Genomic DNA, 18855 nt, shown 5'->3' on the forward strand with positions numbered 1-18855 from the left:
TTCCACACATTCTTTTTCACTTACTAGAACAAACTAAAATTAGGCTATGAGCTAACTCTTAGGGCCATACATACATATTATTTTTCAATATTTGTTATCTACATACTTATAAATAGTTTACCTAAGCCAATGCTTGAGAATGTGATAGTAAGAGAAGCTTTCTAAGGTTTTAATACCTTAAGCACACTTTAAAGGCCACAAAGAGAAGCGTTAGACAAACCAAACAAACTTTCATTATTACATTTAGAGAAGTGGCAGGTGATGTTTCCAATAGAAGAGGATGCTAACAAGTTAGGAGACCTGGAATCTAGACCCCAAACTGTGGCATGACTCTAGATCAAGCCTTTCTGACGGGGATTTGAGATTGGTACTTTTGCAGGATGATTTTGATACAAAAATGTACAGATTAACAGGACACACTGACATATGGCATATGAGCCTCCATTTTTGAGATAATTTTTAGTTTTTCCTTTTGGTCCTGTTCTTAATTCAAAGGACTCCTTACTTCTTTAAATAACAAATTCAAAGTGTTGTCTCTGCCTGGCTGGGGATGGGCTTGTGGGGGCAACGGGAGGCAGTGCTGTGGAGCACAGGCAGAAGAAGGCTGTGGTGGCAGGGAACGAGGTGATACTGATGATAAGCTTTCACAGATACTGAACATGCACTATGTTCTTTAGCAGGGGTCCCCAACCCCTGGGCCATGGGCCAGTACCAGTCCATGGCCTGTTAGGAGCAGGGCCACACGGCAGGAGGTGAGCGGCAGGAGAGCCAATGAAACCATCTGTATTTGTAGCCGTTCCCCAGTGCTAGCTAGCATCAATGCCTCAGCTCCATCTCAGATCATCAGCATTAGGTTCTCATAGGAGCACTGATACCTGGTGCCAAAAAGGTTGGAGACCGCTGCTTTAAGGCATACACAGATTTCACTTTATCCAAAGAATATTGTACAAGCTCATTTAAAATTGCTAGCGTAGAATGAGTGGATTCTCCTCAAATATGCAGAAATTATCCAAAATGACCAAAAAATGTTTTGCTTTATGCTGATATATAGGTACCTCCTAGAGTGGACTTATCAGATTAAAAATTAAATCATTTTAAACAGACAATAATCTGCCAATTAAAAACTTAGTACTTGGGTTTCCGGATTTCCTACTAGACAATGAAAGGAGACAGAGGGTAAGATGCCCTTGACAATCTGCTTCAAGGAAAAGTCATGTGCTTGTCTAGTCACTGACATGTGTGACTCTAACTCACCTTAAAACTTCAGAAGACATGAACTCTCTTTTCCTGAAAACTTTTAAGAATCGATATTTATTTCTGCTAATAGAGAGCCAATGAGGGGATATGCTAGAAAAATAAAGTAATTTAAGTCTAAATTGTCAAAATTCCTAATTATAGAACTCTTAAATACAACAGTGGGTCTCTTACTGCTACTGACCCTCAAAGTGTGACTCTGCATTCAAAACCAATAATGACCTTGAGTTTTTCAGCATCACTGTCATTGTTTAGTTATGGAGAGAGGGCAGGTCTCACATCGATTTTGCATTATTATAGCCAGCTATTCAACCAGCTAGTAGTATGTATGTCCAAGCACTCATGTTGAACATATTAACGAAACACTTTTCTTTATGTCACATTGTACTTTGGGAAGGTGATGGGGGCACCTTTGCTACCATTAAAAATCAATTTTCTTTTGCCATCGATTCTTATTTACAAGTGCCAATTCCTCCTTATAGGGAACTAAGTAAGATCCAGAAATGATGCTCCCTTGAGAAGTGCTCTTCTGACCTCCCTCCCAGATTATGCTGGCTGCAGTAAATTCTATTTGTTCTTAGTCTATTCGACTTTGGCTGATGTCCCTCGATAGTATTAGATCTTAAGAACTGTTGAGCATAGCCTATTCAGCTATTTTTTGGGTAGGTTATACAAAATCCACTGGAAAGGCTCCTTAGCTTTGTTCTTTAAGGGAGCCTGAGGCAACGTATGTTCATTTGTTTTCTATTGATTTTGTTCTTACTCCTGGAATTTGCTTCAATGGATTATGCTTATAACATTCTTAATTCAAAGTATTTGCTGAAAGAAAAGAACAGAAGGCACTTCATATAGAAGTATAGGTCAAAACACTTTAGTCTGGACAAGTGGACCTAAGCGGGCACGCATGGTCACCTACAAATCAAATGTCATCTCAAAGCACAGTGCCTTTTATATTTATACACTTGAAAATACACCTTGGCAACCATTACCCTTATTTGTCTAGGCCAGGTAATTATAAGGAGAGTGATGCAGTAGATGACAGAATAAAACAAGAGTACCTATCTTCTGACCCTAGACAGTACAATCAGAAAGCACATTTTAAAGTCTCACCGTCACCTCTTACCTGCATCAGGAAGTAATAAATTCCTGCCAGGCCATGAGCAGCCCCCACATAATATTCTTGGTACCATTCATACATCAGTGGAGTCTTTGCTGTGAAGTTTCTCTTTTTAGCTAGGTTTTCTCCAGATGTTAAGACTGTTTCACAAATCTACAGGGTGAAAACCAACCAAAATAATGAGAGAATTAGAGGAAAAACACTCCTGATGGAGGTTAAGAAATTTTTGCTGAGATATACTGGGTAATGTGGCAAATTAGACACTATCTTTTAGGCCGTGGAAAGGCACAGTTTAATTCTGCACTCAGAGAAGCAGGTGTGACTGTATTCTTTCTAAAAAGGGGAGGATATGGAGGATCTTGAACTCTTTTCACTAGCTCTTACAAGAACTTACTTGTCAAAGGAAAGCATAAACTGCTTCAGGCACCAAAAGAGACACCTGCACCTGGAAGGTAAAATCTGACCCTCATTTTCTTCTGAAACGGCCTCTAAACTCTCAAACAGAGCAGGCTGGACTACTTATTGAGCCACTCTCTACCGTGTTTCCAACAGCCTTCAGCGTGTAGCTGTTGGTTCTCTGATCATGCTTGACCTTCAGAGGTCAAGATACACCTCGAGCTACTTGGGATGTGCTAACTGGAGAAATAAAACCAACAGTCTAGGCAGATAGTAAGTGGGATCCTGAAAAAGACTCAAAAAAGCACAAAAACATGGTACCTGCTGAATATAGCTTTGAGGAATTTTTTCCATTCCAAAATTCTTATTCACAAAGAGCAGAGCATAGATGTAGCCCATTTGTCCATAGAGCATTTCATTTGGAGCATGGGGATCAATCTTATTAAGGTGAATTAGCCTGAAAAGAAAAATACATGCCTAGGATAATTTGAAAAGGATCGGATAGTTGTATATACTTAAACATGGTACATTTAAAAAACATACACACAAATATATATGAATGATTATAAATTGAATTATTGCATATTTAAAAATTTAATATAATTATAATTACTATAGGTTTTATTAAATATTAAGTGGGCTAGGTCAAAGCACAAAGTGTAGTCAGGGTTCAAAGATTAACCCTCAACTCAATTTCCTTTCTTCAGTTTACAATGGGACTGTCAAAATAGATGCTCGAAGAATGAAAGAATACATGAACACGGCTGAGGCTACTTGGAGCCTACCTAATCCTCATGGAGGATATGCCCTAAAACTAGCAGCTGGGGTCTGAGAAGCTAAGAACTGTTGGCTATTACGGCATTCAGCCTGGAGAAAGGACTAAGTCAATACTCAAAGGGCCATCTATCTCCATAAAATGAAATGCTTGCTGCACCCCTGTTATCTCCTCCCTTGGCTTATTTCTTAGCACGTCAGCAGTCCTACTTGAAGTGTCTGTACAGTGGCCTGGTCTACCACAATTGATAATGCACGCAAGTGACATAAAGGTACCAGTCAGTGTTCCCATGTCCCCAGTCTCCCAGCTTCTAGTCCTTCTTTTTTCAAAAAAATCATGGTTACCAATTTCTTATATATTCCTCGAGTTATGTGATGCACATATAAGCGAAATATACATATTTGTAAATGTATCTCTCCAAATGATCTGTGCCTTGCTATTTAACAATACACCTTGACAACCATTCCCTATCAGCACATACAGAGTAGTGTTATTCTTTATCATAGTTGTTTAGTATTCCATAGAATGGGTGTATTATAATTTGTTAGTTCCCTATTGATAGACTCGATTCTGCTTCTCGATGTTATTTTTTATCAGTTCTAGGTAAGATGGAGTAAGCACACTCTACTTTGTATCTCCTTCTAGATGCAGCTCCCAAACCTGGTGAGAATGCCCGAAGCAGCTATCTGAGGACTCTGAGAAGTAAACAGTAGCAGTGGAATGGGGAAGAAGACTGGAATTTGAAGGAGCTCCAAACCAACGGTGAGTTAACCATATTTTCCCCTCTGACATTACCCTGGGCTGAACTCAGTACAGCTTGAACCCTGTAAGTGGGCACCAACGGGCTGACAGAGAGCCCCAGCAGCCCTTTAGTTCTGTCTGCCCTAAGAAAGAATGAGAAGGGGAACTCCTGATATCAGAGAGAGTGGGTAAAACACCTAATTTTTCTTTATTTTCTTTTTTTTATTCTCTGTTTTTTCACGCCCCAAGCCACAAGCAATTGCAATGGTGGTGTCAGAAGTGAAAGTAAGCAGGAGCCCAGAGGAGTCAAAACTGAGGGAAGAACCTTCCTCGCAGATCAGGGAGCCCGTCTCGGGAAGGCGCAGTGAGCTCCCCTGGCTTCACCTCTCACTCTAGCTTCCCCATCAGTTGGCCAGATGTAGGCATCATTGTGGGAAGTACATGGTAGAGTTGGGTAACCAAAGCCTCAAATTTCTTTCTAGAAGACCAAAAAGGGAAGCCCCAGGTTACCAGAAAGTAGGTGGAGTTCAGAGAGGGAGATGAGCATGGGAAAGTGACCATATATGTAGTCTAAACTCTGAAAAAAAAAGCCTTTTCCCCTTTATTATTTTTTTGGGGGGAGGAGGGGGAACAGCAAATATATGTAGGAAAAATGTCCTTGCCATTTTAGATTTTATCATATGTAATTTTGAAAGCACATCTCACTTATCTCTAAATTATCCTATAAATTAAATATTACACTGTTTAAGTTATTAAAACTTAATTTTTGTGAAATTTCACAAAACGATATTAGGAAAGAGCCAGGGAGTTTCTAGAAAGAAGTAATTAGGAGAGTATATTAGCCCTACCAAACAATGGCTTTGTCGTCAGGTAGCTTATGACACTAAACCTGCACTAAACTTAATATTTAATCTCTGTACTTTAAAATTCTCATCTATAAAATAAACGGTCCCTTCCAATTAAAAAAATTCTCTTAAGCTGTCTGTGTAAATTTATTTTTAAAGTAGTTAAGAATAAACAGTGCTTGTGCATGTATCTCTCATCTACTTTAGTCCGTACACTAGCAACGGTTAATTAACATTTGAGGTATCAAAACTCACACCCCTGGGGTGACTGGTTATACGTGAAGTACTCTAACCAACATTCAGAGATACTTGGCCTTCAAATAACTTTATCAAAATCTACATCCAATGATTTGTTAACAAGTCTAGTAAGGAATGTTACAAAATGACTTTTCATTGGTGGAATGAGTGGTGAAGATGCAGGCGGTGGGGGATGGGGGGTCTGGCAGATGGTACAGGCTCTACCATGTTTGATGAATAAGATGAAGGGCCTAAGGACAATGTGGCTTTCTTTGAGCCATAAGAACAGGGCAGAGGGCCACTTGTGTGTACGTGTGTGTTTCTCCTTTCTAATCAATGTACATTTGGCAGAATTTGGTCAACTGCTTGTGCTTTCATTTTAACACATTTAGTGGTAAGGTTATAGCTGAGGGGATACAGCCCTTCTACTCTCTGGAGGCTACCAATATCTACAAAAGCCAAAAACGAATGAGCAAACAAAAACTTGACAATTGCTACCACCAGGCTGTACAGCAATAGGTACAGTGAAGAGAGTCAGAGCACCCAAGGAGGGTACTTGTGAAAGAGAAAATAATTGTCCCCTTCCAACCCCTCCTCACTGCTTCCATAAGCCTGTGGTAAGAGAAGGGGAACACTTACAATTTAAAATGAAGACGACATGCTTTAATAACCAGAATGAGATGATTTTATTGAGAGAGACTGAGAAAAAGTTCTGAAAGCGTCCTTAAGGGAACTTACTCCCCAGTAGGAAAGGGGGGTTTGAAAAAGCACGGCTAGTTGCAGTTACTGACAAAGTTAAACTTTTCCATGTTATATCTCAACAAATGGAGGCATCTCAATCAAACTGGTTAAAATGCAAATGATGGCTCATGCATTTTTTTTTCCTTCTACAAATACAGGCATTAAAACTCACAGTGGAAGAGTGGTTATTGTTAAGTATAAGGCTATAGTGGTAAGAGATTGAGTTATATGGACAGTAGAATTATGGGACATTTTGTTTTTTACTTCAGTATAACTCTCACATACACATACACACACCCCTAATATTTTTAAAAAACTTAAAAACATTTAAGAAAAATTATTTTTTTAATGTCGGAACTGGCAGCTCAAAACATTGAGACCTTAAGAAAATAAAATCTGTTTACTAGATACAAACTCAGCTATTATAGTAAACAGAATGAATGTATCAGGCTTAATATGAACTTATTATCAAATTTTAACATAAATGTATCAAATTACATAGCATTTAGATATAAAAATAACTTCTGATTTACTTTTGCAAAGATTTAAAAAACTATTCAAAACGAGAAATTATCATGATTTTTAACCAAACACTGTACTATAGAAGTTAAGCATTAACTCCAATGATGTTCTCAATTATTATATGTTTGAACCACTATACTAGAAAATACCTTTTATTTGCCACCATTATGACCTGTATTACCACTAGGTGGAGATATATAATTAGCATTCCAATTATTTTGCAGCCAAATTCATTTGCATTTGGGAAGTTCAAAGTAGGTAGCAAATACCTTTCAAATACTTGAAAATAAAGAATTGCTTAGAGCATCTCGTTAAAATAGTACTTTACGGTTTAGGATAAGAAAGTATTCCATTTTGATTTTTCTGGATTTGAATTTAAGTCATTAAATCTCATTAGTTGGGTCCGATGAATTACGAAAGGCAAGACTTTTAAGTGCATGTTTTACATGCTATATTCTAAGATAAGATAAAGAAATGATAGATTTATAAATCATAATGGTTATTTTAAGTGTTTTCAGAAACTCTCAAACCCAGAAGCATATCGTTGCAGCTCCATTTATTTGTTTTAATATGTTGATAGTAATAGCAACCAATCTTCAGAAGAGACAAGTTGCTGAAACATCACTGAAGGAAGAATAAAGACATATAAGAGCTGGATAGTTCTGTTTCACTGCTAGCAATATTTCCCCTGGGTGTTATTGGGGAAAATTTTTTTGCCTTGTTACCATCAAAAGAAGTTTGACTTCTTTTTTTAAAAAAGAAGTCCTTTTCTTACTCATCACACTACAAGAGAGAGGTTATATATTTTCTGACCAGAACACCAAAGTTCTTCATCACTCTAAGTACTGGCCCCAAAGCACTATATACGTCAGGTTAGTCACTTAATTGGGCACCAAACAGGCAGTGCTTTCTATTCATGTAATGGCACTAACTGTCTCTTTGTAGAGGGAAGGGTGAAAACGGACACCTACAAATAAATCAGGCACCAGGAAGAACTACCGCTATTTCCCACCTTATCCCCAAGGCCATGGCCACCAAAGGCCAAATGCTGGACAATCTGAAAACATATCTCTCTTTCTCACACACACACACACCCTTTTTGGGGGTCACAGATCCTTTCAAGAAAAGTGTAAGTACTTTCTCCACGCTGAATGCAATTTGGGGGTTTTACATACCTCCAGAAGCCCTAGAATTCTTAGGGCCCCAAAGTTAAGAGTCTTTATCTTAAGGGAACACTGATTTCTTTGTATTTCCGTTTCCTTGTCTAAGGAGTAGACTTTTGTTGATCTCACTATATTAAGGAAATATAGGAAAGGTAAGCTGAAATATGATGTTGGCAGTGAAGTACGACAGATGCCACACAGAGAATCTGATTCTGTGATATCTCAAAAGGACTGTGTCGTATGAGGAAGAAGTTTCAGTAAAAAGTAAAACAAACAAGTAGGTTTATTAAATAACTGATGACACCAAATAATTTTGGATTTCCTGAAATTGAATTGAAAAGAGATGTGAAACTAACTCACAAATAATCTTTTTTTCTTCCTCCTCTGCCATAACTCCAGAAATCTAAAAAATCAAAGCTGTAGCCACAAAGAACACATTTTCCTACCATATGTTCACATTCTATATTTTTAATCTTAAATCTATTGGTTATAAATAAAATAATGTTGAAATGTCATAAAATTAAAAAAAAATACATAAATAACAAAAACACCTTATTATTAAGGTATATACAATTTTTTAAAATTTATCCCTGAGTGTTTTATAATAAACTAATATTAATATATAGTATTGTTCCCCAAAGAGTATTTCATAGAATAATAGGCCTTAAGATGTCATGAGGAAAAGGGTTGTCTACATAAGTTTGGCAAATTCTGCTTTCTCGAGTAGCTGGAGTTTCCATTCTGAGTTGCTGAAAACTCTGAGCAGACAGTAAAGGTGCATATTTAATGTTGTTTAATTAGTGTTTTCCCCAACATACTGAAGTATACACATCTTGTATTTAACACCTATTATCACCTATTAACATGCTTTACATGGCAAACTATTAGTATTTGGTTGTACATCTATGAAAAAGGCTGGGATTATATATAAAATATTGGGACCACTACAATTTATTTTTCTGATACTTAAGACAGATTGACTGAATGAGGCTTTCTTGTGAACCTCGAAAGCAGATGTGTAGCTAATGGCTTTTTATTTATGCAAAAAAATAAAAAGGTGGTTTCTGTATTTCAAATTCAGATGGGTATGGAACAGTTTTTGTATTGGTTGGCTTTATATAAGTTAATTGCCATGGAAGGAACACATGTGTTAACTAAGCTTTTGGGGAAATCACAGTTTTGTTTTTCCTGCCATTTTGATCGAGCTTAGTGACAAGTTTTATAGTAAATACTTCCCAGCCCTGGAGTGGAACGGAACGTTCACAGTTTTTTCCTCTAAAATACATATTATTTTTTGTTTTTAAGTTATACTAGATAATTTCTAACCTCTGCCAGATGTAGCACTGGCATGTATAAAAAAGGTTATTTAGAAGTATATGTCAATTAGGTGCATGATTTAATATGATTCCCAGATCATTACTGGTAGAACAAAAGACTCCTGGCCCCCCAACCAACCTTGTTAACACCTTCTAGTGGAAAAAGTTAGCTACAATAAGAAAATATCACTGTATAGAGAAAAATGGGGGCAGAGGGAGAATTTGTATATATATGCTTAAACAACAAGAGTATGGATCAGTCCTTCTAATATAACACAATATCTTAGAAAGTCTACCTACTGCGTATTCTATAATACTGATGAAACTTGAGGACATTATGCTAAGTGAAATAAGTGGGTCACAAAAAAATATTGAATGACTGCCCTCTATATGAGATTCTCTGAGGAGTAAAACATCATAGAGACAGAAAGTAGAATGGTGGATGCCAGGGCCTGGGATGGAGGCGAATGGGGAGTTCCTGTTCACTGGGTACAGATTCAGTTTTATAAGATGAAAAGAACTATGGAGATGGATGATGCTGATGATGTATTTAATTCCATTGAACTGTACACTTAAAAATGGTTAAAATGGTAAATTTTATGTTATGTGTATTTTACCACAATAAAAGAAATTGGAAAAAAATAGAAATTCTACAACTAAAAAATCCAATATCTAAATTAAAAAATCCAGTATCTAAAATAAAAAATTCACTGGGAGGGCTAAACAACAGAATGGATATAACAGATAAAAGTGACAGTGAACTCATGAAAAGATCAACATTATCTAATCTTAAGAACTGAGAAGAAAAAAAAAGATTGAAAAAAATGAGTCTCAGAGGCTAGTAGAACAGTATGAAAAGGCCCAACATATGTGTAACTGGAATTCCAGAAGGAGGAGAGAGAGGTTGGGGTAGAAAGAAATATTTGGAAAAATATTGTAGACCTTGATAGGTATTTGGATTACACTGGTACATCCATTTGTCAAAACTCAATAAATGTTCACTTAAAACCTGAACAACTTCATACAACTCATTATGTATGAAGTTTACATCAAAGGAAGAAAATTCTAAACAGATACTGAACTCTAATAAATTACACATAAGCTTGAGTATTTAAAAGGGAAGTATACTGATGTCTGAAATTTACTCTGAAATGTAGGCAACCACCCTCCTCCCCACCAAAAGATTACTAATGGAAAGTGGAATGGACACGTGGATAGGTATGTAATAAAGCATGTACAGTAAAATATTAATAGCAGAATCTATGTGGTAGGTATACAGGTATTCACCATTCTTTCAACTTTTCTATATGTTTAAAAATTTTCATAATATAATTTAAGGGGGCAAAAGTCTAGTTATTAGAATTCTAGGCCAAAGCCTATTGTTGAAATACACATCATCTCACCATGTAAGATTAACCAAAGGATCCCCAATAAATGAAATCGGTAATGATAATACTATTCTAACAGTAATTTATAAGAAAGAATAATGGGAACCAAAAAACATTGTCAACTTAGGGACAATCGCTGATTAAAATACTTCTGGACCCAAATGGTCAAAAGATCTTAAACACCTCTTTAAAGAAGATATACAGATGATATGAAAAGATGCTCCACACCATATGTTATGAAAGAAATGCAAATTAAAACAATAAGAAGAAGCCACCATACCCCTCTTAGAAATATCAAAATCCAGAATGCTGACAACACCGAATACTGGCAAGGATGTGGAGCAACAGGAACTCTCATTCACTGCTGGTGGGGATGCTAAATGGTATCGCCACTTTGGAAGACAGTCTGGCAGTTTCTTATAAAAATAAACATATCCTTACCATAACAATCACACTCCTTGGTATATACCCGAAGTAGGTGGAAACTTAAGTCCACATAAAAGCCTGCACATGGATGTTTATAGCAGCTTATAACTGCCAAAACTTGAAAGCAATCAAGATGTCCTTCAGTAGGTAAATGGATAAACTGTGGTACACAATGGAATATTATTTAGTGCTAAAAAGAAATGAGCTATCAAGCCATAAAAAGACATGGAGGAACCTTAACATATATTACTAAGTGCTAGAAGCCAATTTAAAAAGGCTACATACTGTACGAATCCAATATATTCTGAAAAAGGCAAAACTATGGAGACAGCAGAAAAAGCAAGGGTTGCCAGGGCTTAGGGAGAAGTGAAGAGGGCATTGATAGGCAGAGCATAGAGGATTTTTAGGGCAGTGAAACTACTCTGAGTGACTATAATGATGGCAACACGTCCTTACAAATGTGTCCAACCTATAGAACGTACCACATCGAGAATGAACCCTAATGTAAAGTGTGGACTTTGGGTGATAATGTCATGTCAATAAAGGGTCATCGATGGTGACAAGTGTTAACACTCTGATGGGGGATGTTGCTATTGGGGGAAGCTGTGCATGTGTGGGAACAGGGGGGACATGGAAAATCTCTATACCTTCCTCTCAATTTTGCTGTGAATCCACTGCTCTAAAAAGTAAGGCCTATTAAACAACTAAACAAAACAAAAAACCTTTGCTGGAATTGTAACTCTCCGTATGTCAGCATGCTCAGTGGGAACTGAATAGTACTGCATGCAGAGTTGCATGGCAGCCAGATTTCTTAGTGGAATTCTGAAAGTGTTCAATAAACTCCAGTAAAGAAATAATTGTAATTTATTAGTATAAAAGTTTGGTAATTCTTTATAATTCACAAGTTTCTAGTGGGCTGCTCGGATTTAAATTAAAAATGAAAGTCTGGATTTGCATATCATTTGTCCTTAAGAAAAGCCGTTTTGAATCAGTCCGTGTACCCTGAGGAGGTCTCTCTCAACACACCACGGGAAGTGAACTGAATTTTTTCAAAGTCTTGATCTTGGATAGCACTTTGGATTAGTAATCACATGATTATGCTTTTGATTTCATTTTTGTTCCTGAAAGTGATGTTTGATCTGGAATGTGTTGGTGTCATTATATCTTGCAATAAAATAGAGATTATAGTGGCTGTTCCTTAACTACAACATAGGAATAATGTGAGAATTGATCAAATGACAGTACTAAGATTTATTGCTGAGAGAAAAGTAAATTCACTAAAATGTTCTTTTGTTAACACACACACAGAATTAATGTACAATGATGGCTAGATAGAACATCCTCAAAAAGAAACATGGTTACCGAGTGATGCAATCTTCTGCCTGCTTCTCATTGTGCATCTTGTGATACACCACAGCAGCCACTGCCAGTGGGCCTGCATCCCCACAAAGGAAGGTGATGGAACGCTTGGATAAACAGTTCAGACTCTGCTTTACATAGCCATGTGCCATCTGGAGGTAGGCAGGGTCCCCGAATACATCATGGAGATGTAAGTAAAGTACAGCAATACCTGAAAAGGAAAAATAAAATAATGGAAAAATAAGAAAAAATGACTATTATTTCGGTGTGCTGTCAGCTCAGTAGTGTTGATTTTTGATAAGCCACAACAAACACGTAAACTACCTGAAAGTTCAGATGATCTGTGTTCTAGACTCAGCTTTATTACCAAGCAGGTCAAAGAACCAGTTATAGGCAAATACTTACTTGTTCTTAGTCTCCTCATTAGTAAAACTCTAAATAATATGAACTCTAAGATCTGCTAAGAACTCTAAACTCAAGTTTATTAGTAATATTTGTCGCACTCTGGCTATTGTGTTAATGTATTCTTCTTAATGGTAAAATGAGGCCATTGAAATTATGCTTCCAAATAGAGTCACTTATTAATTTAACAAATAATAACTTACTTAATAAACCAGAAGTGTTTTTTCTTGTGAGCTAAAGAAATTCAAAGACTAGAGAATGAAAAATTCATTTCTCTTCATACAGAAGATAATTTTTCACGTGAGAAGGTACGTAGCATAACCAAATCCCCTACCCTAAACAGTATTATTCCAGGCAGGGACTATAAGAAAACTATTAAATTATTTCAGATCTGAGAGAATAAATTCAATTCCTCCTTCTTTTCTTTTCTCTGTTGAGGACCTAGCCACTTTAGGAACTATACTGTAAAAGCATAACTTGCTTTAGGGCCTTACTCAGTTTGCTTCTTATCCTACTCTTGAAGCTATATGTAATTGAGGTGTCGTCTGCATGTTCTTATTCTAAATGCCTGTCACAGTAGACAGAGCATTCCCTCTGAAGCCGCCTGGTCTCAGGGCAGACTCAAAGATGTGGAGTAGGGAGGCTGTCTGCAGCATTTCCAGAAACTCATTTCTCCCTTTAAAGTACATTTTCCATCTCATTGACCATTTTTAGAAGATACAGGGCCTCTGTTTAAATCTAAATTAATAGAGCCAATCTCTTCACGGATTTCAATGCAGTAAAAATACAGTCTGCAAAATTACTTTTCACTGTACTGAGGACAATTTTAAATTTAGATAGTTTTCTCATTTTGCATGGGTAATCTCCAAAGCTTTGTGCTACAGACAATTCAATTTCACATGGATATTAAGACCAAATTTTCATTTCCTGTCAAAGTTAATAATGTTGTCTGCTCGTTCAAAGTGGCTTCATTTTAGTAATTCCACAAGCTGATGAAAAGATGTACCAATGTTTAAGGTTTGTAGACATCAGTGTAGAACACCATGATGTAGGTCAGAAAAAACATCTCCTTTTCACAAATAATCAATGTCAACAGCTTCTTCTAGAATTAGGTCCTTAATAGGCTTTATCTCCATCCATACCAGGCATCTGCAGGCAATCCACTTAAATTGTTACCCTTTCATTTTGCCCTCTATTTCTATTGCTGCCTGAACTCTCCTAATTAAGTTATGTGAGCACCAAAGCCAGATAATGACATGATTGAGATCTGAGAAAATAAAAAGTGATTAAATACAAGCCCAATGATTGCTTTTCTTTTCAGACCTTTGTTTCTCATTAGCAACAACTCCTCTTGTCCTAAATGTTTAACAAACAAAACCCATTAAGGTTTGCAATTGTAAGATTTGATGTATTTCTCATAAAAAACAGGCAATCATTTCTCAAGTCTCACAGTATTTCATTTAGATGAAATATTTTGCTTTTTTCTTTTTGATCAACAGAGATTTATCTTGCCAGCCTGTGGAATTTCACAACTTCAGGTTCTTTCTCTCATTCTCATTCTGGGCCTCGGTGTCTGTATATTGTGAGTAAACAATCTCCTGCAGTTTGTAATTTATGTTGCCTGCCTCCCCTGTCACAAAACAATCAAGGATGAAAAGGGTTTCAAGTAAAGAGTGATATTGCCAATTAGAAAAATGTTCCTGGACAAGCTTCTTATAAATCAGTCTAGGTCAGGAAAATAAGACAAAATGTGTAAGTCAAAGACATTTAATGCCTCATCAAAATTTTATACCCCAGGTGCCCTAATTTAATAATAGAAAAAGTAGAGGAAGTGCTTGTGGCCCAATATCTTGAACCTATTCTTATGATCTTCCAACCTTTGACAAGTTGCATGCATATAACATCACCTTTGCATAAACACTAAACGCTGAGAGGTAACTGGTGAGTGGGAAATATAGACACAAACTCAGGGGCTCCGCAGGGAAAACTCATTCAGTCCTTACACATACTCACAGCCTAAGGCTTTAAAAAACATAATTTTTATCAAATAAATATGTTCTTCAAAGAAGGAAAAAAAAAAACAGTACTGCAAAGCTTAATAAGCATATGCAGTTCCCTGCCCCACTCTGTTCCTGCCTCCTAGAGGAAACCACTTCCAATCACTTTAGCCATTTCCTCTAGTATTTGCCTCCATATTTCTAATAATAATATGCTTACGTGCTATCTCTTAATTTTACTATATCAGACATTTTTGACTCAAATTCCACTCTGTAAAATAAGGATTTAGCTCTTGTGATAGACACTGCTAAGAGGTTCCCCAAAATGTATCCTCCTTTTCCCTCCGCAACAATGCCCTGGATTTTAGCTATGCACAGGGCTGCCTATAACAGTCTTCTTTGCAGCTGGGGATGGCCATGTGACTTAGTTCTGACTAGTGAAACAGTGCGAGTAATGGAGGTTGCTTCAGAAAATGTTCTTGAAGGGAGAGGACTTGCCATTTCTTTCCTCCTGGCTAGAATACAGATGTGATGATGTAGCTAAAGCAGCCATTAGACCATAAGGTGGCAGTTTCATGATGAGGATGGCAAAGCATAAAGATCAGAGACACTTACAACCTGAAAGACCATGAATCTGCCACGCCGCTCCCTGAGTTGCATATTTACAAAATAAATAAATTCTGTTGTCTTAAAGCCACTGTTATATTAGGTGTATCCCCACATGTTGGTAAGCCTAATCTGAAATACAGCTGTTTTTAAAGGTAGAGAGGTAGGCAGAAGGCAGATCAGAGTCTAGTAGGCTAGTTCAAGATTTTTGGTTTTATTTGAAAAGCATCATGATAAGCACTGGAAGAGCACAGTTAGATTTTAAAAGTTCATTGTAAGGTTTAGGAAAAAGTGTGTGGAACAGTGGATGCAGGAGGAGCAGCAGTTAGGAGGATGCTTCAGGAGGACAGGTGAGAGACAAGGAGGTTGCAGCAGAGATGAAGTGAGATTTATACTGGAAAGATGTCCGTCTGGAAGGTAAAATCAATGCAACCTGGTGAAGAATGACTGAGAGCGAGATGTCAACATGACTTCCAGATGTTTAACTTGAACAGCTGGAAGGCAAACACCTCTAGGGGAGGGCCAGATTTGGGAGGGAAGACTAAAGTGGTATCCATTCATAAACTCATCTCCAAATACAATTCCATTCTCTAAAGGATGTTTAACACAGTAAGAAAGACCACTTCTACTGGCTTCTAGGATAAACACCATCAAAACTGGTCATGAGGCTCAACAAAGAACGATGTATGAGTTTAAACTTTTTAATGTTTTTCTTTTTATCATCGTGTATACTAGTTAATTGAGAGTATTTCTGGACTTAAATCTGAGTAGCAGATAGAATTTTCTTCTCTACTGTTTGCTAAGCAAAAGGTAGAATAATGATTTGTTCCTTCTACCCTTTAACCTTTTCTTCCAGACCAGAAAAGACTAAAATGAGATTTAAATTTTGAATACATTTAACTATAAAAATAAGCTCCAAATTGTTTTAGATTTTAAATTATTCTTTTAAAAATGAAAGCCTTCCCTTTTCTCCCTTTTTTGAATCTGGATGATTTTTGACATTTTCACTGATATAAAATTTAAGTTAAATATTCTTCTATTTCTTAGCAGAATATTAAATGTAATTAAATAACAGACTAGAAATTTAGATTTGATGCTAACCCACTATCAACTTATGTAGAGGAGCAGCATTAAATGAAGCATTTTTCAAAGATAAATTTGGCCATATGTATGAGTCTAGGTCTTCCAAGATGAGAATGGATACGCGAGACTTTATTAGGAAAGTCTATCTGTTTACCTAGGAAATGGATCCTAGACACATACCACACGAAGAATACGGCAGGGTATTGCACTAGCAATTACATGCTATGGCTTGGAAGTGACACATGCCACTTCCACCTGCAGCCCCTGGACCAGAACAGGTAGCCTTGTCTAACTATAATGAAGTTGAGAGGTCTAATCCTCCCAATAGCCTAGAAAGAGAGGGACATCAGATACGAGTGAGTGCTATCAGTGTCTGACACGGGGCTTGATGGGGAGAAGGCAGAGTGGAGCCACATCTCAGGTCGGGTTTGAGATGTTCATTAGATACGCAAGTAGAGAGGTCAAGTACGTAGCTGGAGATATGAGTCTGGAGCTCAGGAATGAGAGGCTGGACAGGAGTCCTGCAAAGGTGTGAGGAATATGTTAACCAAAGTGGTCAGTGACTCCCTGATGCATTTGTGGAGCAGATGGAGTAGAAGACTCATTAATCCAATGCAAATGGGAGTTGCTTTTTATTGAAAAATAAAAACAAAAGCAAAAACCAAGCTAATCACCTCGTTTTTGGTCTGAGAGGCCAGAAGAAACCCAGACTGCATTATTTTGATCTTATAAGTTCTGGAGCCTGTTTGGTTGCTCAGAACTGTGGTGTCCAACATGACTGCCGCTTTAGACACTTAAACAAAATTTAAAATTCTGTTTCTCAGTCACACTAGCCACATTTCAAATGCTCAGTAGTCACACGTGGCTAGTGGCTGCTGTAATAGATAGCAAAATAACATTTCCATCACTGCAGAAAGTTCTAAGGACAGCACTGCTCTGAACAGAAGGGTAAATGTTATTCTGTATAAGAAGTTCAGGAGGTCTGGCACTGCCTCACAGTTCATCCTAGAAATCTTTTTGAAATGTTGACAACTACTTGAAAGAAAAACAGACATACTGTGAAGACCAAATAACATTTTGCTATAACAGGAATCCATCCTGGCTTTCGGCATGGAAACTCTGAATTAAAATTTTCTATTCTGCTTCCTTCTGTGGTTACTACTCTGGGAAGGGAAAGGTAAATGGCCTAGACACTTCTAAATTTGAATTTCCTTACTCAGCTATTTTTCTCTGTGGTACTATAAATACAGCCAGCTGTTGAGAAGTAATTAATACCAAGCCTTTGAATTTCTGAGGGATCATCAGTTCTATTCATCTTGACCAATCAAGACCTGGTGTGTCTTAAATGTATATGGAGATGATAAAAATCTCTACAGATTTTTTTTTTTTTTTTTTTTTTAATGCCTACAGCACCTGGTCTTCCTAGGTGGTCTCCCATCCAAGTACTAACCAGGCCCGACTCTGCTTAGCTTCTGAGATCAGACATCGGGTTTGTTCAGGGTGGCATAGCTGTAGACCATGGACTGTGGCTCCACTGGGGCACAAACCCAGGACCTTCTGCGTGTAAAGCAGATGTGCTAACCGCTACACTATGGAACCGCGTCCGATGTATGAACTTAAAACACTTCTCTGTAATTCTGCATTTCAGAGATTACTCCTTAACATTATTCATTTATTTACAGTCAGTCCACATTGACGTGCAAATCTTTTCCACGGTACTTCAGCTTTGTAAGATATTGCTTTATAGGTCAGGGCTTTAAGACTCATTTCATGGACTCTGGTAGGAAAAGCCATGTTCAGATTATAGCTACTACTGGAGTCACTAGAGGTGCTCAGTTAACACCCAAGAATGGGTCATAATAGTTTTGAGTGATACGGAGACATGAACTCCCTAAAGGAGTGATGGTTGTTCTAAGTTTCAAATGAACTGTTCCCTAGCTGAAACCTTAAATGCTCATCAATTACTGTATACTTTTTTCTTTTCATATTTATGAAAATATAAGAATTGAAGTTTTCTCTGAATAACCCCACACAATATGATCATCTACCTATATCAAGTTAGCACTTTCTAATACAGTGTTTTATAAGTGTTCCTCAATTTTGTGTTTGAGTGTGTGCATTTCCATTTCCTCAACAAAATTAGTTTTCTTTAAGGCAGGATTCCCATGCCCAAGCACTGTAGTTACCATGCATAGCACTCCCCACAAGGCCTGTATGTAAACACTGCACTGACCAGTATATCTGCTCAGTCATTGTAAGCTGTTGGCTTTCCAAACACTCCAGGTAATCTAAGAGGAAATTATTTGAGACTCCACACCCTTACTTTAATAATATCGCTCCAAACAAAGAAGTAGAAGAGAAATTAAAGAAGCAAATGAGCACTCTGAATATGTATCTTCTTTTCTCTTGTAATTTTTTCCAGAGTTGACTCTACAAAAGGGAGATTTGAAAAAAATAAAAAAAGAAAAAGGACATCACACTTTCCTC

The 18855-nt window shown here is 37.2% G+C and overlaps 1 protein-coding gene and 1 pseudogene across 3 annotated transcripts in view; both read right to left on the reverse strand.

Moving 5' to 3' along the window:
• LANCL1 (LanC like 1) overlaps window positions 1-18855 on the reverse strand; it is a 41410-nt gene that overhangs the window by 6566 nt on the left and 15989 nt on the right. For all 3 annotated transcript variants that reach the window (XM_025044412.1, XM_006908485.3, XM_006908486.3), the window contains exons 4-6: window positions 12284-12491; window positions 3089-3224; window positions 2378-2524 (exon numbers count right to left, since the gene is read on the reverse strand). In XM_025044412.1, the coding sequence (XP_024900180.1) occupies window positions 2378-2524; window positions 3089-3224; window positions 12284-12491 (491 nt within the window). The remainder of the gene's footprint in view (window positions 1-2377; window positions 2525-3088; window positions 3225-12283; window positions 12492-18855) is intronic.
• LOC112477128 lies at window positions 17770-17885 on the reverse strand (annotated as a pseudogene).

Source organism: Pteropus alecto, unplaced genomic scaffold (genome assembly GCF_000325575.1).
Source record: "Pteropus alecto unplaced genomic scaffold, ASM32557v1 scaffold182, whole genome shotgun sequence".
Lineage (NCBI taxonomy): Eukaryota > Metazoa > Chordata > Mammalia > Chiroptera > Pteropodidae > Pteropus > Pteropus alecto.